The sequence below is a fragment of the Oncorhynchus nerka genome, linkage group LG17 (genome assembly GCF_034236695.1).
Source record: "Oncorhynchus nerka isolate Pitt River linkage group LG17, Oner_Uvic_2.0, whole genome shotgun sequence".
Classification (NCBI taxonomy): domain Eukaryota; kingdom Metazoa; phylum Chordata; class Actinopteri; order Salmoniformes; family Salmonidae; genus Oncorhynchus; species Oncorhynchus nerka.
The window spans coordinates 20,265,022-20,289,771 of NC_088412.1; the positions used below are offsets into that span (position 1 = coordinate 20,265,022).

The following is a 24,750-nucleotide window of genomic DNA, read 5'->3' on the forward strand; positions in this document are numbered from 1 at the left end:
AAATAATAACTTAAGATGCCCCCTATTCTCCAAACAAGATGGTATATTCCATTAATTGTGGTAGTTGGAACAACCGAGAGCCGAAAGCTACATGTTTTATTATACATGGAATAATATTATTTTCCACCTTTACTGTGAGCCCAGCACAGAGCATGACCACAGCAGCCAAAGTCAACAAGCTGTGTCCTCGGTGTAGCCACACGAGAACGACCCTCTGGGTAGAGTTGCCAGTTCCGCTTCCAAACACACACATTCCTTCCAAACAAGAACGTGCCCAATACTCTAATTCTCCCTCTGTGGCGGTGGTGGCGAAAGGGATTGAAGCCCAGGAAAAAAAGTGTGCGTGTGTGTGTCCGCACATGTGTGTGTGAGACACTGCCAGTAGACACACAGGCTGCAGAGTTGCCCAGAGCCAGCCAACAACATTGGGGTTTGGATGGGCCACATTATGACTGGTTAGCTCTTCTACCCCACATCTAACAGGGTGCGGTACAGACTTACCTGACTCTGCCTTCTTTCCCCTGGTAGGCTACGCTACACTACTGTAATGCACTGTAGTTACTCTATGCAAACAAACCAGCAGGGAAGCGATATTAGCTGTCATGTCTTGTTAAATAATCTAATTGAAATCACAGCACCAATTTCCCCACAGCCACAGTCTGTCTTGCTTTTACTGCACGTTTCAACACAGCACTGAGGCACTGAGTCGCTGTGGAACTTAACAGGCTACGCTGTCCTGACAGTATTTTGATATGGTCTTGGATGGTGTGTGTGCATGCGTGAGTGCATGCCTGCATGCATGTATGTGTATGGTGAGTGTGGGCTACAGATGAAGCATTAGTGTGATAATGACTAAAGCTTTAGGCTCGCCCTACCTCTCAGACAATACACCAGAGCACATCAGGAATTCCTTCACTAACACCGCAGAACACATTCGGACTGTGTCGCCATGGTAACCACAGCAGCTTGTCCATGGCAGCAGTCTGTGGGCCCCAGTAGGTTCCTGTAAGAGGGCGATATGGCTGTGTCCTGCTCAAAGACCTGATGTCACTGTTCTAAACTCAGAATAATGGACCTCTGGTGAGAGGGGACACGTCACATATGTCACACACACACTATAAATGCATCGCATAACCCTACTGCTTGCGAAGAGACAGCTTGCTCTGTCAAGTCCCAATGGGCACCGATGATAACAATTTATGACTTTTGGCCCAGCACTGTTATGACTCAACACATGTGATACACAGAGATTCATTTATCCAATACAAGATGGTTTCACAAACCAGCTAGGATTCAATTGTGACATATGACACAGTTGACACGATATTAAACATCTGTCTTTTGAGTTCCTTGAAAAAGAGGTTTACAATGTCGCTGTATTGAGAAAACATTCTCCAAACATCTACTGGGATTTAAGACTGCACGAGCTCTTTCATTTGCCTTTTGGTTTTATGTGTGTGTGTGTGTGTGTGTGTGTGTGTGTGTGTGTGTGTGTGTGTGTGTGAATGATTGAGTAAGTGTCTGGCTGGGGAAACCTAAATCTACAGAGGGAAGCAGCGAGCAGCATTGCGCCACATAGAGTCATCCTGCTATTCTCTTTCTCCACTCCAGAGAATGTTAACAGCCCTTCCAATCAAACAGCGCAGTATGTCTGATAACAACAAATAAGGGGTTCTTGCTCCCCAACAGTCCTGACTTACTACAGGATTATAGGTAATTTAGTACCATGACCTCTGTAGCTCAGTTGGTAGAGCATGGCACTTGTAATGCCAGGATAGTGGGTTTGATTCCTGGGACCCATACTTAAAATGCATGCATGACTGTATGTCACTCTGGATAAAAACTTCTGCTAACTGGCAAATTATATATATACTATGTTACAAACCAAAACAGACTCTCTCTCACTAATGGCCTACAGTACTTCTCACCACAGAACAAAAGGCACCCTTGAAACAGTACAAAAGTGCCCTGCAGTACAGAACTCCTGGTTAAATTAACTAAAGAGATAATCAAGACCTTTGAAATATCAAACTAGCTATCATCACCACAAAAGAGCAACCCACTGGGCACACACTGGTTGAATCAACGTAAACTTAACGTTAGATTGTCTTCTGTGCCCAATGGGAAGACTCATGACATGTCTGATGGAACTCCAGTTGTCAATGTCCCACTAAAATCCAGTTGTTTATGAAGGAACATAGAAAAGCAAATGAAACATTGCGCAGTAGGAATTAGTGAGGACCTGGGGGAGATCAAAACCATTTAAGATGATGAATGATAGCTATCTTTTAAAAGCAAGTCCTGTAAAAACTCTGGAGAGGTTCCTGGTAAACTGTATGACATGACATCACACAGAGCTTTCTATGTCTCTCGTACATCTTTCAAACCAATACGTTTTTTGTCTACTTTTCTTTATATATGTACTGTATTGCCAGCGACAAACCCTATACTTTTATTTCCACTAACCGACCTAGTCATGATTGAGGTAAAGGTCAGGCACTGACGTTGGGCGATTAGGCCTGGCTCACAGTCTGCGTTCCAATTCAACCCAAAGGTTTTTGATGGAGTTGAGGACAGGGCTCTGTGCAGGCCAGTCAAGTTCTTCCACACCGATCTCGACAAACCATTTCTGTATGGACCTCGCTTTGTGCACGGGGGTATAGTCATGCTGAAACAGGAAAGGGCCTTACCCAAACTGTTGACACAAAGTTGGAAGAACAGAATCGTCAAGAATGTCATTGCATGCTGTAATGTTAAAATGTCCCTTCACTGGAACTAAGGGGCCTAAGCCGAACCATGAAAAACAGCCTCAGACCATCATTCCTCCTCTACCGAACTTTACAGATGGCCCTATGCATTGGGGCAGGTAGCGCTCTCCTGGCATCCGCCAAACCCAGAGCCATCCATCTGACTGCCAGATTGTGAAGCGTGATTCATCACTCCAGAGAACGCGTTACCACGGACCCAGATTCCAATAGTGGTGAGCTTTACACCATTCCAGCTGACGCTTGGCATTGCACATGGTGATCTTAGGCTTGTGTGTGTCTGCTCGGCCATGGAAACCCATTTCATAAAGCTCCCAACGAACAGTTCTTGTGCTGACTTTGCCTCCAGAGAAAGTTTGGAACTCACCACTTAGCTCCTAGACATTTCCACTTCACAATAACAACACTTCCAGTTGACCGGGGCACCTCTATTAGGGCAGAAATTTGATGAACCAACTTTTTGGGAAGGTGGCATCCTATGACGGTGCCATGTTGAAAGTCACTGAGCTCTTTAGTAAGGCCATTCTACTGCCAATATTTTCATTCAGTCCAGCTTTCCTTGAGGAAGCCCCCAACTGGTGTTATGGTAATTGTATTGTGTAGCAGCATTGTTAACTTCAGTTCACCCTACTTCTCCAGCCACCATTGTTTCCACCAAACAGTTTATATCGCAACAAACTCTTGTGCTATACTACCCAGAGCTTACCTTCACAGGTTTAATGAAAAGTCAACAGAGTAGCTACCTCTTCCTCCAGAGAGAGAATGAGATGCACAGCCAGGGCTGAACTGCTCTCTCTCTTGCTCCCTTGCTCTCTCGCTCTCTCTCTGTCTCTCTCTCTGTCTCTCTCTCGCTCTCTCTCTCTCTCTCTCTCTCTCTCTCTCTCTCTCTCTCTCTCTCGTGCAGTAGAGTTCAGTACAGTACAGTAAAGTAGAGTATTGTTCAGTACAGCACAGTACTTTATTGTACTCAACTCTAGTGTGCTCTACTGTGTATTGTACTGAATTCTACTCCACTCTATTCTACTGTACAGTACAAGACAGTACTGAACTATACACTACTTGTTTTTACTGTACTGAACTATACTCTACTTTTCTTTTCTTTACAATACTGTACTCTACTGTGCTCTACTGTACTGTACTGTATTGTACTGTACTGTACAAACTTGTGAAACATAGACGTCTATGATTGGTTTTTCTGAAAGATGTGTTCTAAGACCCCCTTTTCATCTGTTTGACCAGAAATCAATGCTCTTGCTTATTCTTCATTTCTAGGATGGAAAATGGTATATATATTTTTTTACATTTGCCTTAATAATTAAAAAAATAAAATTAGACACAGCTTTCATTTGATACCCAATTTGACATGCTCATATGAACTTTACATGTTGGTGGTCAAAGTACTATCAAAGTACTGTACAAACATATACAAAAGCACACGTGAAAACACACAAGCTCACATGCATGCATTGCACACAGCCACACACACAAGCATGCACACACCCACATCTGCATTAACCCCCTTTTTATTTGCACTGACTCTATGCACACTCACTGGACTCTGCATATTGACGCCACACACACACACGCACGCGCACACGCACACGCACACACACACACACACACACACACACACACACACACACACACACACACACACACACACACACAGTACTCTGCTGCTACTCTGTTTATTATCTATGCTGATTGCCAAGTCACTTTTACCCCTACCTACATGTACATAATATTACCTCAATTACCTCGTACCCCCAGCACATTGACTCAGTACCGGTACTCCTTGTATAGTATCGTTATTGTTGTTTTATTCTGTTACTAATCCCATGAAAATGTTTAGAAAATGTTTCTGATTTGATTTGACGTATAAGCATACAACCGACACAAAGATACTATACCTGTGCATAGTGTGTGGAGTTCAAAATATACAAAACAGTCAAACTTACAATAAATACACATTAAATATGCATGTTACTGTTTCAGTCCCATAGTAAAAAAAAAGATTCACAGAAAGTACAAAAGGAAATCCCCCTAAACCAAAACACATACACACACAGTTAACACACACTGTTTAAAGGCTCACTTTGCCATACCTTTCTCAGCTGGATGAGCCCTGTAGAAGTGCTCTTGCACTGGTTTTTCATTTTGTGAAATCTGACACTGGATGAGGCAGCATTCACTCGCATGATTTCCTTTAGATCAAAATGTCATTTATCCCCTTTCTCCTTCGGTTTTACACCCCTACCCCTGCCTCCGAGCTGCTCTCTCACTTAACATAGCCCCTTGCCTCTTCTTCCAAGCAGCCAAAGAGCTTCTCCAAGTTTCTCCACAAACTTGTTTGAAAAAGGACTAGGCAGTCCCTCCCCTTTCAGCCTAAATGTTTTCAGTTATTCTCTCTCAAACACTCACTCGGACTATCTTCTCTTTCAATGATGTTGCCTTTCTCTCTCTCAAACTTTCCCACCCCTCCTCTCATCGCCCCCTCCCTCCCTCTCAATAGTACCTCCCTCCCTCCCTATAGTACCTCCCTCCCTCCTCCTCTCCATTTCCATCATCAGCTCAACCCATACCCCCAACCCCCCACCGCTGAACTAATCTGCAGCTGGCTGGGAGAATGAAGCCCTGGTTTCCAGGGAAACGGAGTGTCCTGCTCAAAAGAGGAATGGAGCAGGAAGGGGCAAAACTGAGAATAACTGAAAACATAAATAAGGGCCTCCTCCGGGAGCCAATTAAAAGCTCTGAAGGGCCTCTCTTCCTCTCTTTGAGGGGACAGTGGGGGCCTGGCTTTCCTGCCCTCCAATGTCTTTATCTCTTATAGTAGCTTTTATTTACTGACCAGTGACCAGTCCACAAACCACCCAATAGAACCACAGCAGCAACATGGGTTTAATACAATATGTTTTGGTAGCTACAAATGGCCCATTGTTCCTCTGCACTAACATGGGATGGCAATGTTTTGGTTGATTTCCAGTAATTCAGTAATTGCAGGTGAATTAATGGTTTTAAAGATAGTTTATAGTTACCTCACTAGATGACTGACACATGAGACTCCCACTGTCTCAGAAAAAAAAGAGTGACAGATTGAGTGAAAATATAAGTTAGATGTGAGTCTGACATTTTGATGACAATTAAGGCTAATAAAGGCATAGGAGTGTATTTTTATTGTATCAGTAAAACATAACTACTTGTTTGGTTCAGCGGAGGCTGCTGAGGGGAAGACAGCTCCCGATAATGGCTGGAATGGAGTCAATGGAATGAAATCAAACACATCAAAGACATGGTTTCTATGTGGTTGGTACCCTTCCATCCTCCCCTCAGCAGCCTCCACTGGTGTGGTTATAGTCTCTCTGGGTTCTCACTGAGAGAGTTCAATGAGTTGAACTAAACTACCTTACCCTTTCCTAGGCTACCCTTCACAAATATCAGTGACTCCAACATGGCATAGAACCACAGCAACAAACTCTGTGACCTTCAGGGCCAAGGTCTGACCTTTCCCTTCGAAGTGCAGGAGAGATTTGAAAAGCCTGCATTTCCCCATCAATGGCTGAGGGGACAGGATGGTGGCAATAACATCTGTTTGGCATTTCTCCTAACTTTTGTGTGGATAGATCCCCATTTCCTTGTCCTCTCTACTCAACAGCTGGGATGTGGAGGCCCTCTGTCCAGAGAGGCACCATGACTAGGAATGATACTATCAGTTTTTGATAGATGAAGCCCTATCGATGACAACATGTTCAATTAAATAATTGATCTAATGATAATGCAAACACTTGGACAGCTATTCTAAGCACTGAAACCATTGTCTGTATCTCACCTTCTCCTCTGTCTCCCTCTTTTGGACAACCCAACATCTGCACAGTGAATGTGTGAATTCCTGCACAAAACATATGTATTTGATAAAACGTTTTTTAAAAACGTAAAAACCTAAGCTTAATATATTGAAATAACTTGATCATGTTGGGGGCATATTACCTCACGAGGAGTTTTCCCCAACCCATTACATTATTATATGGATGTGGCTGTTTTTTATTAGGTGCCTATCGCTTTAAGACTTCGGCATATGGGGTGTAATCATTACGCAAAACAGTTGCAAACGTGAAACGAAAACTAGCGTTTCTATTGACAGATTCGGCTAGGTCCCGCCCTGTTTGATGAACCTATCCAATAGAAACGCTAGTTACTGTTGCACAATAAAACTTTTGCAACTATTTGGATAAATGATTACACCCCTGTAAAGTGACGTAGACACCCGGAAGTTACCCGTTGTTTTGCAATTATGTTTTCAATGAAAATATATGCTAGTTGAGGTTGATATCTTCTATTGAATGATTTGATAATATATTAGCTAGGGTTGAGCGTGCTGCATGTTGGCTGAAGAAAGGACATGACGGTTTGATTGGTCACGTACTCATTTTGAGGTAATGTGTTTACATGGCAATAGACTAGTCATATTACTCATAGCTAGCTAACGTAGCGCACCCCGCAAGCCTCTGTATCACAGTTCAGCTATATAGCCTAGGCTTAATGACTGTAGCCCCTTAAATTAATGTCAAAATATACCTTGCAGTCCTTTGATACTAGCTAGTTGAACTTACTTGGAATTCTTCTTGATTTGCAGTGGGACATGTTTTCAAAGAGGACATAGGTGGGCTATGTCTTTCCTCAGCTATAACGCATCTGTGGAATTGTGAGCAAGCAGTTCGAAAGGGCAATGATTGGAAGCCAATTATCAATATCTGTCAGCAATTGAAGCTGTAATGTGGATAACTTCCAAACAGTAATAGCTATGTTTAGTCACTATTGTGAAAAAACATTGTCCACAAGTTATCTATAATTTTAGACTTTTTCAAATCTACTTTTTAAATTACGTGTTAGCGATATTATCATCATAGTTATGGCTGCATTGAGTGCCAGAAGCTTCCTCTTAAACCTAAGGTACACCGTCCATAGAGTTGGAAGTTCTGTAAGAGTCCGACTCATACCTAGCACTAGAACATGTCTTGTCAAAAGAGGCCAGATTTTAACCCAGATGCCAAAAGTCACCCTGCTGTGCTGGGGAGCAGTGAATGCCACATCCTGTATGGCAAGATGCCAAGAGGTCTCCCTGGCACCCCAGACTACAGACAGGAAGTCTGTAGCCAAAGTCCAGGTGCACAAGCTGGTGTTCTTCTTGCGCCTCAGCCTGCGCGCCCTGGTGTTACTCCTGAAGTTCGGCCCGCTCCTGTTGCTCTATCCTCTGACTGTCATCTCCTCTTACTGGGCCTCTCGCTGGCTGGATGCCCTGCTGTGGGTCACTGAGACCTCTGGTCCTACCTTCATTAAGCTGGGCCAGTGGGCCAGCACACGCAGGGACATCTTCTCCCAGGACTTCTGCGAATGTTTTTCCAGGCTGCACGTGCGTGTTCGTCCCCACTGCTGGGCCCACACCAAGCAGTGTCTGCGCCGAGCATTCGGGGAGGGCTGGAGTAGGCTGTTTGTGTTTGAGGGCAGGGAGCCTGTGGGGTCAGGATGCGTGGCTCAGGTGTACCGGGGATGGGCCAGGGTGGACAGCGTGGAGGACACAGCCTTCCAGGCCCTGGTGGAGGAGATGGAGAGAGAGGATATGCTGGAGGCCTGGGAGATCCTGGGACTAAAGGGTGTCCTGGGGACTTTTAGGGGGCTGTGGAAGGGGAAAGAGGATGAGGAGGACGAGGGCCATCATGAAACCAGGGAGAGGAGCTACACAGACGCCCCTAATGGGGACGGTACAGAGAAAGAGCATCTGATTCCTGTAGCTATTAAGGTGGGTATCAGTCAACATGAGGGAAAGTATGAATGGAAATCTACGCAGTGCATTCGGAAGTATTCAGACTAGAGGTCGACCGATTAATCGGAATGGCCGATTAATTAGGGCCAATTTCAAGTTTTCATAACAATCGGAAATCGGTATTTTTGGGCGCCGTGTGGAGTCTTCAATATTCCCAGGTAAGAAATTTTAGGTCGTAGTTATTATAGGAATTATAGGACTATTTCTCTCTATACCATTTGTATTTCATTAACCTTTTGACTATTAGATGTGCTTATAGGCACTTTAGTATTGCCAGTGTAACAGTATAGCTTCCATCCCTCTCCTTGCCGCTACCTGGGCTCGAATCAGGAACACATCGACAACAACCTCACTCGAAGCAGCGTTACCCATGTAGAGCAAGGGGAACAACCACTCCAAGTCTCAGAGGGAGTGACGTTTGAAATGCTATTAGCGCGCACCCCGCTAACTAACTAGCTAGCCATTTCACATCGGTTACAACAGCCTAATCTCGGGAGTTGATGGGATTGAAGTCATAAACAGCGCAATGCTTTATGCACAGCGAAACGTATGAAAGTGCTGTTTGAATGAATGCTTACGAGCCTGCTGGTGCCTACCACTGCTCAGTCAAACTGCTCTATCAAATCATAGACTTAATTATAACATAATAAAACACAGTAATACGAGCCTTAGGTCATTAATATGGTCGAATCCGGAAACTATCATCTCAAAAACAAGACGTTTATTCTTTCAATGAAATACGGAACCGTTCTGTATTTTATCTAACGGGTGGCATCCATAAGTCTAAATATTGCTGTTACATTGCACAACCTTCAATGTTATGTCATAATTACGTAAAATTCTGGCAAATGAGGTGGCCCAAACTGTTGCATATACACTGAGAAGTGACACAATTTCACTTGATTAATATTGCCTGCTAACCTGGATTTCTTTTAGCTAAATATGCAGGTTTAGAAATATATACTTCATATATACTTCTGTGTATTGATTTTAAGAAAGACATTGATGTTTATGGTTAGGTACACGTTGGAGCAACGATACGCACTGCATCGATTATATGCAACGCAGGACACGCTAGATAAACTAGTAATATCATCAACCATGTGTAGTTAACTAGTAATTATGATTGATTGATTTTTATAAGATAAGTTTAATGCTAGCTAGCAACTTACCTTGGCTTCTACTGCATTCGCGTAACAGGCAGGCTCCTCGTGGAGTGCAATGTAATCAGGTGGTTAGAGCGTTGGACTAGTTAACTGTAAGGTTGCAATACTGAATCCCCCGAGCTGACAAGGTAAAAAATCTGTCGTTGTGCCCCTGAACAAGGCAGTTAACCCACCGTTCCTAGGCCGTCATTGAAATTAAGAATGTGTTCTTAACTGACTTGCCTAGTTAAATAAGTGTGTAAAAAAAAATTGGTGTCCAAAAATACCGATTTCCGAATGTTATGAAAACTTGAAATTGGCCCTAATTAATCTGCCATTAAGATGAATCGGTCAACCTCTAATACAGTTGAAGTCGGATGTTTACAGCCAAGTACATATAAATCACTTTTTCACAATTCCTGACATTTAATCCTTGTAAAAATTCCCTTCAGTCAGTTAGGATCACCACTTTATTTTAAGAATGTGAAATGTAGGAATAATAGTAGAGAATAATATATTTCAGCTTTTGTTTCTTTCATCACAGTCCCAGTGGGTCAGAAGTTTACATACACTCAATTAGTATTTGGTAGCATTGCTTTAAATTGTTTAACTTGGGTCAAACATTTCGGGTAGCCTTCCACAAGCTTCCCACAATAAGTTGGGTGACTTGCTCGCACACGCTTTTTCAGTTCTGCCCACAAATTTTCTATAGGATTGATGTCAGGGCTTGGTGATGGCCACTCCAATACCTTGACTTTGTTGTCCTTTAGCCATTTTGCAACAACTTTGGAAGTTTGCTTGGGATCATTGTCCATTTGGAAGATTCCATTTGTGACCAAGCTTTAACTTCCTGACTGATGTCTTGAGATGTTGTTTCAATGTATCCACATAATCTTCCTGCCTCATGATGCAATCTATTTTGTGAAGTGGATCAGTCCCTCCTGCAGCAAAGCACCCCCACAACATGATGCTGCCACCCCATGTTTTATGGTTGGGATGATGTTCTTCGGCTTGCAAGCCTCCCCCTTTTTCCTCCAAACATAATGATGGTCATTATGGCCAAACAGTTCTTTTTTTGTTTCATCAGACCAGAGGACATTTCTCCAAAAAGTACGATCTTTGTCCCCATGTGCAGTTGCAAACCGTAGTTTGGCTTTTTTAATGGCGGTTTTGGAGCAGTGGCTTCTTACTTGCTGAGCGGCCTTTCAGGTTATGTCGAAATATGACTCGTTTTACTGTGGATATAGATACTTTTGTACCTGTTTCCTCCAGCATCTTCACAAGGTCCTTTGCTGTTGTTCTGGAATTGATTTGCACTTTTCGCACTAAAGTACGTTCATCTCTAGGAGACAGAACTGTCTCCTTCTTGAGCGGTATGACGGCTGCGTGGTCCCATGGTGTTTATACTTGCGTACTATTGTTTGTACAGATGAACGTGGTACCTTCAGGCATTTGGAAATTGCTCCCAAGGATGAACCAGACTTGTGGAGGTCTACAATTTTTTTTCCTGAGTTCTTGGCTGACTCCTTTTGATTTTCCCATGATGTCAAGCAATTGCTTTCATGGAGGACTGGCTTGACTTCAGGATGACCACACAATTTATTTTCATCATGAGCAAAAGCTATTGGCTTTCCACCTAAAGCTGCAAATGGTTAATTGAACAGGGAAAAAAACAACACTTGATTCACAGGGAATACATTACATAGGATGAAAAAGCAATATTCCAAGTCGCAGCTCCATATTACTTGTATAGAGAATATAGAGAACTGATACTGTATGGCTTTTGACCATTTTATTGGATTCCTCACATCTTACTCAGGTAGGAAAAATGTTGGTTCAAATCAGATTTTGGGGTACTATATTTGAATATGATGTGAATCCAAATAATTTTAAAGGGCCAATTTGGATGGAATCAATTAGCTTAATTGAACAAAATAATGTTTCAGGAATGCTAATCTTATCTGTTTCTAACTACAGAAACTATTTCAGCACAATCTGAGATTGGGGGGGTGTTTTTGAATTGACATGGAAGGACTCTAGGGCCAGAGGTGTGAAGGGCCAGTTTACTACCCATAACCTAGGCTCTAGAGGGGAAGGGGAGCCTACTGCAGGAGTTTGAAAGTTAGAGTTTGTGTCCCTGAGAGAGGGTGTGCTAAAAGTCACAGGCAGGCAATTTGTTAAATGTTTCGAGGTGCCAATAACTGCACATCTGTACTTAAATTGACTTATTATATATGGGACATGATTTTCTTAGGAAACAACATGCAATAAATGCCCTCCTCTTTCTTCATATCCTCCTCTTCTCTCTGTCCAGGTGCTTCATCCAGGGATCAGGAGACAGGTAGAGATTGACATGCTACTGATGAGGGCAGGCAGCTGGCTCATCAACTGTCTGCCTGGATTCAAATGGCTCAGCCTGCCTGAGATAGTGGAGGAGTTTGAGGTGCTCATGACCAAACAGGTAGACAACTCCAGTACACACACACTTTGAGTGCCAATTGAATAGCTGTAGGTTTGAACTATTTCAAGTGCAGATTTTAGGGATTGAATATCCTGTTTTATTGCAGATTGACCTGCGGTTTGAAGCCAATAACATCGAAAAATTCCGGGAGAATTTCAAGGATGTTGATTTTGTCAAGTTCCCAACTCCTCTTCGACCATTTGTCACCAGGTCAATTTTAGTGGAAACCTTTGAGGTGAGTTGAGACGGCACCTTCACCACAATGCCAAATATGAATAGAAGAATGTAATGACACAACACCAGTAAAAACAAATCTATGGGAGAGGTCGAATAATAGTGATGCGCAGTTCAAACGATTCGTTCTTTTTGAACGACTCTTTTTACTGAGTCGAGTCACGTTTTGGCCTGCTTGCCACAATGAGTCCTTACAGCAGGATTAATACACGCTCCTCCGGCTCAGTGGATCCTGGCGACGTGCTCTGACCAACAACTGTCTATCATATGTGCACGTAGAAAAATAGATCATGCTGCAGGCATCATAGAGAATGAAGACATGCTTAACAACTGATTGTTGATCACATGGTGCTAGAATGAATGCAATTGATTGATTATGGATTGTTATGATGGACACAGCGTTGTAGAACCAAAACATACACAGTCTCTGCTCAACGAACTTGAACTCGAGAACTAATTGTTTGGGGGGCTGCTGCAGTTCGCCAAGCGATATTGTGCTTATCACCCTCACGACAGTCAAGCAATTGCATTCCGTCATGAGTCATTCACACTCTAGTCAAGTTGCGGCTGGACATTGTTTCAAAGGAACCTATAACTCATTTTATTTGTATGTCTAGCAGGCACAAATGCCAGTTGTTTAAAGCACACTTTTACAAGTCTCAGTCACAAATGTCAGCTCCAATATGCCCCCTATGGTGAACGAGTATTCTGTGTTAAGTTTTCAGTTCATTGTTTACCAGTAGTGGGTCCTGCTTGCTCTGGGCATTACTGAATCAAATGAATGATATTAGTCGAAAGAGACAACTTAACCATCGCTATTGAATAAGTAACCTGTTTACTGTTTCAGGAGAGTGAGCCCATCTCCAACTACCTGAGACCGGAGGTCCCTTTAAAGGTGAAACAGAGAATTGCCAGGATGGGAGTGGAGACACTTCTCAAGATGGTGAGGGCCTAAGCATGTACCTCATTGTGACATTTGCAACTGGAAATACATATTTGAAACCCTTCATATACCTTCTTCTTTCTTAACATTGAATCAAGCTTACCAGCTCCGTATCCTCCTATGTGTGTTTGTATAGGTGTTTGTGGATAACTTTGTGCATGCGGACCTGCACCCGGGTAACATCCTGGTCCAATGTAGCGGGGGTGGAGGGAACAACGACCCCCAGGAAAGGGTCACCCTGACGGACCTGTGCGACACAGTGGTGGTGAGCATGAGGCCGGCCCCGGCCCCTCTGCAGCTGGTGCTTCTAGACGCTGGCATCGTGGCACAGCTCAACGACAGAGACCGTAGGAACTTCAGAGCCGTGTTCACCGCCGTGGTGCTGCGACAGGTGAGAGAGACGCACCACACAAACATGAACTTGCCCTAGAAGCTCCAGAGTAGGCCAAAGAGGGTTTATGAGGCTTCTCACTTGCCTTGAACATTGGGATGGGGTATCCAATGGTGTCATGAGCTTCTAACATCCATAGCTGTTATGTTTAGGGGGAACAGGTGGCAGAGCTGATCCTGAACCATGCCAGGACCAATGAGTGCCAGGATGTGCCACGGTTCAAGAATGAGATGGCAGAGCTGGTGGACCATGCCCTCAGCAACACTCTCTCACTGGGGAAGGTCCAAGTAACTGATTTGCTATCCAGAGTCTTTGGATTGCTCATCACCCACAAGGTAAATAAAGTCTAGTTTCAAAACCACCAACCTTTTCTGTAATATCAATAGTCATGGCTAGACATCTCACATTGACTTAATTTACTGAATGTACAGTATATGAGTCTATTACCAAGACTGCTCTTAACCTTGTGGTTTGTTTGCCCCTCAGGTGAAGTTGGAGAGTAACTTTGCGTCCATTGTGTTTGCCATCATGGTGCTGGAGGGCCTGGGGAGGTCTCTGGACCCGAACCTGGACATACTGGAGCTGGCCAAGCCTCTGCTGCTCAAGAACGCTGCCTCCCTCCTCTGACCCCTCTCACCCGCATACCACCACATTTGAGCAACACAGAAATAGGCAGTGTTTGAGAGCATCACTGACTGAGCAGGCTGACATACAGTGGGGCAAAAAAAGTATTTAGTCAGCCACCAATTGTGCAAGTTCTCCCACTTAAAAAGATGAGGCCTGTAATTTTCATCATAGGTACACTTCAACTATGACAGACAAAATGAGATTTCTTTTCTCCAGAAAATCAAGTTGTAGGATTTTTAATGAATTTATTTGCAAACTATGGTGGAAAAAAAGTATTTGGTCAATAACAAAAGTTTATTTCAATACTTTGTTATATACCCTTTGTTGGCAATGACAGCGGTCAAACGTAAGTCTTCACAAGATTTTCACACACTGTTGCTGGTATTTTGGCCCATTCCTCCATGCAGATCTCCTCTAGAGCAGTGACGTTTTGGGGCTGTTTTTTGCCCCAATGTATCTACAAATCATGTGTATGATGTAAGGTGATTTGTTGGTCAGTCAGCACAATTGATGCTCTCAAACACAGCCATGGATATCTCATATTTAGGGCCCAGAGTTTCTTGGTCACATGGTCTGTAAAAAATCTTGGCCCTCTGCATGTTACATTAGTGACTGACTGAATATACCTTGTAGTGTGTACTTTTTACCTGTGAAATGTGAATAATTGCTTGATTTAAAGTATCCAAAAATCTCAAACGACCCTGGTAAACATTTATACTTAAATGCCCATGTGATTTCTGTGTTAAGAAAAAAAGAGAATGTTGTGCTTACACTATTTGTCAGCACTACAGACTATTTTTCCATTGAATAAAATAGAAGTGAGTTAACATATCTGAATTAGTGACAATCCTTAGTATATCGTTTTATACCATTCTAGCAATCTCAGGGTATTGTTAGGACAAGGTCATGCGTTTAGAATCATGTCTGATGGCTAAATCTTCCTTTTAGTGTGTATTAGAATATACCAAGGTGTGTCAAGTCAACTAACCTCCCCATTCTGTATGATAACACTACATTGCCATTTAAGTCTTTTTAAACTCGCTAGTGAAATATATTTTATATGGTTAGATCATTAAATAATGCATCAAAAACTTTGCCATTGTGTCTTGATGATAACTACTTTTTAAATGAGTTAGAGCAGTTTTTACTAAATACTAGTAATATCCTAAACTGTCAAAGACCACAAGCCAGAGGACTCCATTAATTTACAATTTTATTAAATCTGTCAATGAAAAACACAGACAAGAGACACAATTCTGTCAGGAAGAACAGTCAGCATGGCTGAAAGAGTGCGATCAGGAACTTTTGGTGACAAAAAAAAAAAAAATCTTAATTGAAAAAAATGTTCTTCACTGTCACAAGTCCAAACAGAGCAGCGTTGTCCATAGAGTAGGGGAGGAAGAGGTAACAACTGAGTAGAAAATAACTAATCATAATGACTGTAATAATAATGACAAAATAAATGAAAAACATCTCTAAACAAACCAACACAATCACCTCAATAGGACGAGAATCGGTCACTGTCACAACAGAGAAATTTGCTTCTTTATTTCCTCTTTTTAATTTTTTTTTTTTTTACATTAAATGAAATAATTTTAAAAATATCTCCCCCTTTACATACTTATTTTAATTTTATTGCGAAAAATAGGCAACTGGACTCTTAATTGTGATGAGCGTGAGAGAGCAGTGGAGTGGAACGTTTGGAGCATTGGCACTGAGAGATGCTGCACTGCATCAATGCAGTACCCTCATCAGCCACAAAGTGGCGCAGTTTCACATTCCACTTAGTGGCATCCAGAGTGGTTTAGCCTCTCGCCACTGTCTGCTATGGGGGGGCAGGCCAGTGTCCGTGACAGCCTCTTTTAGGAATGATGCGTGCATTTGTTTCAAATCTGTCGGTCGATCGTCTCTCCGGAGCCGGATCTTAGAGTTATGTACAAAGGTAATTCCCGTGTGGCTCAGTTGGTAGAGCATGGTGCTTGCAACGCCAGGGTTGTGGGTTTGATTCCCACAGGGGACCAGTACGAAAAAGTAAAATGTATGCACTCACAATTGTAAGTCGCTCTGGATAAGAGCGTCTGCTAAATGACTAAAAGGTAAATCCCTGAACGACATCCTACAAAGACAAGTGCAACCTCCATTTGACGAACCCCTTCTGGAGAAGCTCAGGATCAAAGATGGAGAGTTTCGTCTGTAGGTAATAAGGGGGATAATCAGATATGGTAAAGCTGCCACGCCACAGGGACTCAAGGATTGTTCTTGTTTTTGGGATACAGAGGAAGAGAGGAATGGTGTGACTGGATCAGGAATGTCAAAGGTTAAAGGGAGGAACGATTTGAAAAAGTGAAGATGAGGAACTTCGCTATCCTCACACGAGGCACCAAAAAGGTTAGCGCAAGTGGCACCTTCACCTTCAAAATAAAAGACAGGAGAAGAAAACAAAAACATAGATAAAAAACAAATGAACCAATGAAACGCACAACTAAGTAACACCTGTCCATCATCATCATCCCGTCCTGTCAATCAATCAGCCTCTCCATGCATTTCACTCTTACAGAAGAAGCAGTCCGGTTCATCGATCATCAGTCTTTTAGGATCTTTGTTTGTTCCGTGCCCTGTTTGTCTGTCTGTGTGGCAGCGTTTCAGTTCTGGAGACCCCTGGTGGGCTGGCTGCCCTCCGTGTCTCTGCAGTGGCCCGGGACTGGCATGCAGCTCAGTGTTGGTGGCTGGGTAGGGAGGGGGCTGTACGGGGCAGGTGACTGGAGCTTTGGGTGGGGGCTGTAAACAGTTCAGTGACACTGTTTCAGTCCTGGGCATGGAGGGGGGAGCAGGGGCCTGAGGTACCCCTACAGAGAGGGGAGTGGGGCAGGGGCTGGAGGGAGATGAGAGGAGAGGAAGAGTAGGGTAAAAGGGCAACTCCTAATCTGGAAGTGTTGTTGCTTCTCCTTTGTAATAGAGGGGCATTCACACACACCTACAGACTGGGCAGTGTAGACACACACTAATAACAAACACTCACATATATACACAAGCACACATATACACACTTCTGCCTCAGCAGGTTTGGGCTGTGCTGCTGTAAGGTCAGGCAGATGGAGCAATCACACAGTCAGCATTCTGACAGAGGTTCTTATTGACTTCTAATGGGAAACCCATTATGCTCCGGATAAGACAGGAGAAGACTGGACAGGAGAAAACTGGCCAAGATATTGCAGAGAACCCATTCATATGGGTGGCTTAGTCTCTGTTTAGACTGAATTGGTCTTTCTAAGTAGGAGACACTGTCCCGACCATGGCTGCTCATGTTGTGTAGGGACCTCTGTCCTGCCTGTTTAGAACTGTGGGACTTTGACTCCATCCAACTCCCTTCCTGGGGCCCTCTATTCTTTCTGTGAGGGGTTGTATGGGGCCTATGGGGAGGGGAGCAGCCTCTCTCTGTCTGGTCTTTGACAGCTTTGTGGTTTCTGCTGAGGCTCTGTGGGCATCTGTGTTGTATGTGTGTATGCCTATGTGTATGTGTGTGGCGTGCTCAGGACAAGGCAGGGAGGGCCCGAGAAACGGGAACCCCGTGTACCCCCCCACACCCTCCCTCCCTCCCTCTCTCTCCAGCCTCGAGTGCCTGGCTTTGAGCAGGTTGTGGAGGCTGCCACTAGTGGGGGGGCTGGTGTCGCTACGAGTTGAGCCAGGGGTGGCTGAGGCAGTCCCCGGCTGACGCCCTCTTCTCTGGGACCATCTCCAGCATGGGCAGCAGGAAGTGGGTGAAGTGGCCAGCGTCCTCTGGTGCCCAGCCGTACTTCTCCACCAACACATCAAACAGAGACCAGGGCTTCAACTTGGTGATGTGCCTCAGTTCACCTACAGCGGGAAGTAGAGAGAGAGGGATGGAGGGAGGGAGTGAGAGAAAGACAGAGAGAGAGCGATGGAGGGAGGGAGGGAGTGAGAGAAAGACAGAGAGAGGGATGGAGGGAGGGAGGGAGTGAGTGAGAGAAAGAGAGAGAGAGGGAGGGAGGGAGGGAGTGAGAGAAAGACAGAGAGAGAGGGAGGGAGGGAGGGAGTGAGAGAAAGACAGAGAGAGAGGGAGGGAGGGAGGGAGTGAGAGAAAGACAGAGAGAGAGGGAGGGAGTGAGAGAAAGACAGAGAGAGGGGGAGGGAGTGAGAGAAAGACAGAGAGAGGGGAGGGAGGGAGGGAGAGAGAGGGATGGAGGGAGGGAGTGAGAGAAAGACAGAGAGGGAGGGAGTGAGAGAAAGACAGAGAGAGAGGGATGGAGGGAGGGAGTGAGAGAAAGACAGAGAGAGGGAGGGAGTGAGAGAAAGACAGAGAGAGAGGGATGGAGGGAGGGAGGGAGTGAGAGAAAGACAGAGAGAGAGGGATGGAGGGAGGGAGTGAGAGAAAGACAGAGAGAGAGGGATGTAGGAAGGGAGTGAGAGAAAGACAGAGAGAGAGGGAGTGAGAGAAAGACAGAGATGGAGGGAGGGAGTGAGAGAAAGACAGAGAGGGAGGGAGGGAGTGAGAGAAAGACAGAGAGAGAGGGATGGAGGGAGGGAGTGAGAGAAAGACAGAGAGAGAGGGATGGAGTGAGTGAGTGAGAGAAAGACAGAGAGAGAGGGAGGGAGGGAGTGAGAGAAAGACAGAGAGAGAGATGGAAGGGAGGGAGTGAGAGAAAGACAGAGAGAGAGGGAGGGAGGGAGGGAGTGAGAGAAAGACAGAGCGAGAGGGATGGAGGGAGGGAGTGAGAGAAAGACAGAGAGAGAGAGGGATGGAGTGAGAGAAAGCCAGAGAGAGAGGGATGGAGGGAGGGAGTGAGAGAAAGACAGAGAGAGAGGGATGGAGGGAGGGAGTGAGAGAAAGACAGAGAGAGGGATGGATGGAGGGAGTGAGAGAAAGAAAGACAGAGAGAGGGATGGAGGGAGGGAGTGAGAGAAAGACAGAGAGAGAGATGGATGGAGGGAGGGAGTGAGAGAAAGACAGAGAGAGAGGGAGTGAGAGAAAGACAGAGAGAGAGGGATGGAGGGAGGGAGTGAGAGAAAGAAAGACAGAGAGAGAGGGATGGAGGGAGGGAGTGAGAGAAAGACAGAGAGAGAGGGATGGAGGGAGGGAGTGAGAGACAAGAGAGGGGGAGAGAGAAAGACAGAGAGGGGGATGGAGGGGAGGGAGTGAGAGAAAGACAGAGAGAGAGGGATGGAGGGAGGGAGTGAGAGAAAGACAGAGAGAGAGGGATGGAGGGAGGGAGTGAGAGAAAGACCGAGAGAGAGGGATGGAGGGAGGGAGGGAGGGAGTGAGAGAAAGACAGACAGAGAGAGGGATGGAGGGAGGGAGAGAAAGACAGAGAGAGGGATGGAGGGAGGGAGTGAGAGAAAGACAGAGAGAGAGGGATGGAGTGAGTGAGAGAAAGACAGAGAGAGAGGGAGGGAGTGAGTGAGAGAAAGACAGAGAGAGGGAGGGAGGGAGGGAGTGAGAGAAAGACAGAGAGAGGGATGGAGGGAGGGAGTGAGAGAAAGACAGAGAGAGAGATGGAGGGAGGGAGTGAGAGAAAGACAGAAAGAGAGGGATGGAGGGAGGGAGTGAGAGAAAGACAGAGAGAGAGGGATGGAGTGAGAGAAAGACAGAGAGAGAGGGATGGAGTGAGAGAAAGACAGAGAGAGAGGGATGGAGGGAGGGAGTGAGAGAAAGACAGAGAGAGAGGGATGGAGGGAGGGAGTGAGAGAAAGACAGAGAGAGAGGGATGGAGGGAGGGAGTGAGAGAAAGACCGAGAGAGAGGGATGGAGGGAGGGAGGGAGGGAGGGAGTGAGAGAAAGACAGACAGAGAGAGAGGGATGGAGGGAGGGAGTGAGAGAAAGACAGAGAGAGAGGGATGGAGGGAGGGAGTGAGAGAAAGACAGAGAGAGAGGGATGGAGGGAGGGAGTGAGAGAAAGACAGAGAGAGAGGGATGGAGGGAGGGAGTGAGAGAAAGACAGAGAGAGAGGGAGTGAGAGAAAGACAGAGAGAGAGGGAGTGAGAGAAAGAGAGAGAGGGATGGAGGGAGGGAGTGAGAGAAAGACAGAGAGGGATGGAGGGAGGGAGTGAGAGAAAGACAGAGAGAGAGGGATGGAGGGAGGGAGTGAGAGAAAGACCAAGAGAGAGACAGAAATGAAGAGTAATAAGTTACAGTGCGATGCTATTTAAAGACTTACAATGAGAAAGAGAGTGACAGTGCAGTACAAAGAGAGAGAATAAAAAAGACAGTAGACAGTACAACTCAGGCCGCATCTCAATACTCCGTAGTGGCATCCTTTCTATGTGTCTTTGCTTTCATCAACACTGAATGGGTGGAAGCAAGGCTTCCCCATATTGCTTTCACTGACCTTATTATTTATAATTATTTACAGTGTAGATGAAGGAAAGGAAATAATATTCTGACTATTGAGAGACAGCCCAAGAAAGGCAAATCAAGAGCCTGGAGCAGTGTCTTACTGGGAGTCAGTCAGAACACATGAACACCATAGAGAGATAAAAGGAGTGAATTAAGACATAATTTAGAGCCGACAAGACCATTGAGGGAGAGAGAGCAACAATCAGAATATTAGAGCCCCATGACTAGAGCATGAGAGAAGCAGGGTAGAAGCAGGGTAGCATGCTGTTTCTACCAGCCAGGTCACCCGTGATACAAGTCAGTATTCAACGTCCATCCATGTCTGAGGACATGGGGAGATGTGGAAGCCAGCCACTAGGGGCAACGGTGAGCACTGTTACCTTCAAGTAGGGTTCAGTTTTGCTACGGCGTTGTGGACGAAGATGGGCGTAAGCATCTGCCTTTGGTGCCAAAGGTTGTATGTTCAAATCCATCCAGTTGTTTTCTTATTTTTGTTTTAAGCCTATCTCAAACCTTAACCATTCAGAGTTAATGCCTAACCTTAAAAATTCAGACTTAATGCCTAAACTTAACCTTAAACACTTGAAATTTGACATTTGGAACAACTTCGAATGTTTGACATTTGAGAAACATGGATGAACGTTTAATTTTGACGTGAGACTGTGAGAGCTAGATGGTTTCTACAGACACACCACTTACCAGGAGCAGAGACCGGCAGAGAGAGACACAGGTGTAACACACATAGACTGGCAGACAGGCCGTAGACTCAGGGAGGATAGTACTCAGAACTCAGTCAAGTGGCTGGGAATATGACTATTGTATTAATGGTGTAACTAGATAGATAACTAGATAACTAAATCTAAATCTTCAGAACTCAACTTAAACTACACTCTTACAAAAAAAGTGCCATCTAGAACCTAAAAGGGTTCTTTGACTGTCCCCATAGGAGAATCCTTTTTGGTTCCAAGTAGAACCCTTTTGGGTTCCATGTAGAACCCTTTCCACACAGGGCTCTACATGGAACCCAAAGGGGTTCTCCTTGGAAACAAAAAGAGTTATCCTATGGGGACAGCCAAAGAACCCTTTTGGAACCCTTTTTTCTAAGTGTAATGTTAGGCACAATTTCTAAGGAATTGTATGTATTTCTAGGTGGACACACACCACAAATACTACTGCACACTACTGCAGACTCAGTGGAGGCTGCTGAGGGGAGGACGGTTCATAATAATGGCCAGACCGGAGCAAATGGAATGGCATCAAACACCTGGAAATAATGTGTTTGATGTATTTGAATCCACTGAATCCACTCAGGTCGTCACCACGAGCCCATTCTCCCAAATGAAGGTGCCACCAACCACCTGTGTGCAGACTACAAGCTTTGTTACAAGTGTAACAATGGTGTAAACCGTGTATGTACATGTACTACTATTTAGAGATATACCGTTCCTGTCATTGCCTCATAGGGGTAGTGACTTATCGTGACGTTACCTTTCTTGGAGAAAAACTCTCGGCTGTACTTCCCGGCGGCGACCACTTTGCGTGGAACCTTCCCCAATAGCTCCATGATCAGAGCGATGTGATCTGAACCCCGGCCATCACAGGCCACACCACCAAAGAACAGGCACGGCACAGCATTACATCACAAACATACGCACACGCTGGACGGACGGACACACTGCTGCCTGGACACGCCACACTGACTGACAGACAGACTGACTGACGGGACGGTAAGTCTCTCAAGAGGTTAGTGGAGAGGACTTTGCCTAAACTGGTTTGATAGTGTGTGTGTGAATTACATACAGTACAATTCCCTCTTTATGTCCTTTCTATCTTTAACAACTGTTCACAACAATGGTGTGTTGGCCATTTGCTGCAAAATCCCTTATTGCTTTTGGACTTCTTATATCATTCCCATTCCACTCTATTAGTATTCCTGTGTGTCCATCTGACTGTCTGAGTCAGTGTGTGCGCTCAGGCGTCTGTGTGTCTCCGTCCCACCAGCACTTTCCCTCAGTGCTACCTCTTCGGTTGAAGAACTCCCGGGAATATTTTCCGGAGAGTGCAAAGTGCCGTGGAATAATGCCCAGCAGCTCAATGATGTGGGCTATATGGTCTACAGAGGAGAGAGGGAGAAAGGAGGAAGAGGAACACGAGGAGGAGAAGGGGGAGGAAGAGGAGAGAGGAAGAAAGGAGGAAGAGGAACAGGGAAAGGAGGAAAAAGAGAGAGGGAACAAGGAGGAATAAGAAAAGTAGGAGTAGAGGGAGAAAATATAAAGGAGAGAGAAAAAGGAGGACAAGGAACCGGAGAGGAGGGAATGGGAGATAAAAGAGAAGAAAGGAGGACAAGGAACCGGAGAGGAGGGAATGGGAGATAAAAGAGAAGAAAGGAGGACAAGGAACCGGAGAGGAGGGAATGGGAGATAAAAGAGAAGAAAGGAGGACAAGGAACCGGAGAGGAGGGAATGGGAGATAAAAGAGAAGAAAGGAGGACAAGGAACCGGAGAGGAGGGAATGGGAGATAAAAGAGAAGAAAGGAGGACAAGGAACCGGAGAGGAGGGAATGGGAGATAAAAGAGAAGAAAGGAGGACAAGGAACCGGAGAGGAGGGAATGGGAAATAAAAGAGAAGAAAGGAGGACAAGCAAGGAAGGGAGAGGTAAGAGGAAAAGGAAAGAGGGGGAAAGTGAAAAAGAGGTAGAGACAGAGAGCTCAGTGTTAGTGACCCTACATCAGAGGTGGTGAGATGGAATAGAGTGCAGTGGGTTTGGAGTAGAGAAACATGCATCTATTATCTTTCAATCTGAGAGAATCATCACCAAATAATGGTCTGATTCTAACTGAACACAATTCAGTGGCTCTCATTGTCATCAATTAAGATATCATGGCAGTATCTGTTTATACATATTTACTACTTGCCATTTATATTGATAGTATGGTGAAATATGTATGGGGTCAAATGTGGGTGGCTGGACATCAGATCAACAGGAGGGTTGATGTGACACTGTGCAGGATGTCAACTGGACTAGACTCAGGGATGGACAGGATGGTGGAGCTATGGGGTGGGTGGGGATTCAGACATGAGCCAGAATAGATGGGGTTTAGGGAGCGAGAAGGTGTGGATGTGAAGGTTTTAACAATGGCGCCAGAGGACATGGCTGCAAACTCCTAACCAATTGTGCTATTGTGTGTGTTTTTTCGTGTTATTTGTAACTTATTTTGTACATAATGTTTCTGCCACCGTCTCTTATGACCAAAAAGAGCTTCTGGATACCAGGACAGCGATTATTCACCTCGTACTGACAAGTCATTTTTCTTTAACGAGTTGGACATGAAGGATTTACTCCAGACACCCGACAAGGCCCAAATCCCCGTCATTCGCATGAAGAAGAGACAGAGTTATCGGGGACGTAGGCCGGGGTGCCTTATAAGGATCCGACGGCAAATGGGTAATCTTCCTCTACCATCAGTCCTATTAGCCAACGTACAATCACTGGATTACACAAATATCCTACCAACGGGACATTAAAAACTGTAATATCGTGGCTGAACAACGACTTGGATAACATAGAGCTGGTGGGGTTTTCGCGGCATCGGCAAGATAGAACAGCTGCCTCCGGTAAGACAAGGGGTGGCGGTCTGTGTATATTTGTAAACAACAGCTGGTGCACGAAATCTAATATTAACGAAGTCTCAAGGTTCTGCTTGCCTGAGTTAGAGTATCTCATGATAAGTTGTAGACCTCACCATTTACCTATTTTTCATAGCTGTCTATTTACCACCACAGAACGATGCTGGCACTAAGACCGCACTCAATGAGCTGTATAAGGTCATAAGAACGTTCGTTCAGAGGCGGCGCTCCTAGTGGCCGGGACTTTAATGCAGGGAAGCTTAAATCCGTTTTACCTAATTTCTACCAGCATGTTAAATGTGCAACCAGAGTGAAAAAAAAAACTCTAGACCACCTTTACTCCACACACAGATGCATACAAAGCTCTCCCTCATCCTCCATTTGGCA

At 44.9% G+C, this 24,750-nt stretch overlaps 3 protein-coding genes across 4 annotated transcripts in view; 1 reads left to right on the forward strand and 2 right to left on the reverse strand.

Annotated features, from left to right (window-relative positions):
- LOC115144884 (DENN domain-containing protein 2A-like) overlaps positions 1–5,193 on the reverse strand; it is a 58,055-nt gene extending 52,862 nt beyond the window's left edge. The window contains exon 1 of one of the 2 annotated variants that reach the window (XM_065003050.1): positions 4,871–5,193. The gene's annotated coding sequence lies outside the window, so the exon portion shown is untranslated. The remainder of the gene's footprint in view (positions 1–4,870) is intronic. The other variant, XM_029685985.2, reaches the window with a different exon arrangement.
- A 2,392-nt stretch (positions 5,194–7,585) lies between these two features.
- On the forward strand, positions 7,586–15,215 carry adck2 (aarF domain containing kinase 2). The gene is made up of 7 exons (XM_029685957.2): positions 7,586–8,559; positions 12,043–12,189; positions 12,296–12,424; positions 13,271–13,366; positions 13,503–13,757; positions 13,910–14,092; positions 14,244–15,215. The coding sequence occupies exons 1-7, from the start codon at positions 7,672–7,674 to the stop codon at positions 14,382–14,384; spliced, it is 1,839 nt and encodes a 612-aa protein (XP_029541817.1). The 5' UTR covers positions 7,586–7,671; the 3' UTR covers positions 14,385–15,215.
- Positions 15,216–15,580: 365 nt separating this feature from the next.
- LOC115144890 (SRSF protein kinase 2-like) overlaps positions 15,581–24,750 on the reverse strand; it is an 89,000-nt gene continuing 79,830 nt past the window's right edge. Inside the window, 2 exon segments of the mRNA XM_065003051.1 lie at positions 15,581–18,239; positions 22,225–22,317. Coding sequence (XP_064859123.1) covers positions 18,055–18,239; positions 22,225–22,317 — 278 coding nt within the window. The 3' untranslated portion in view covers positions 15,581–18,054.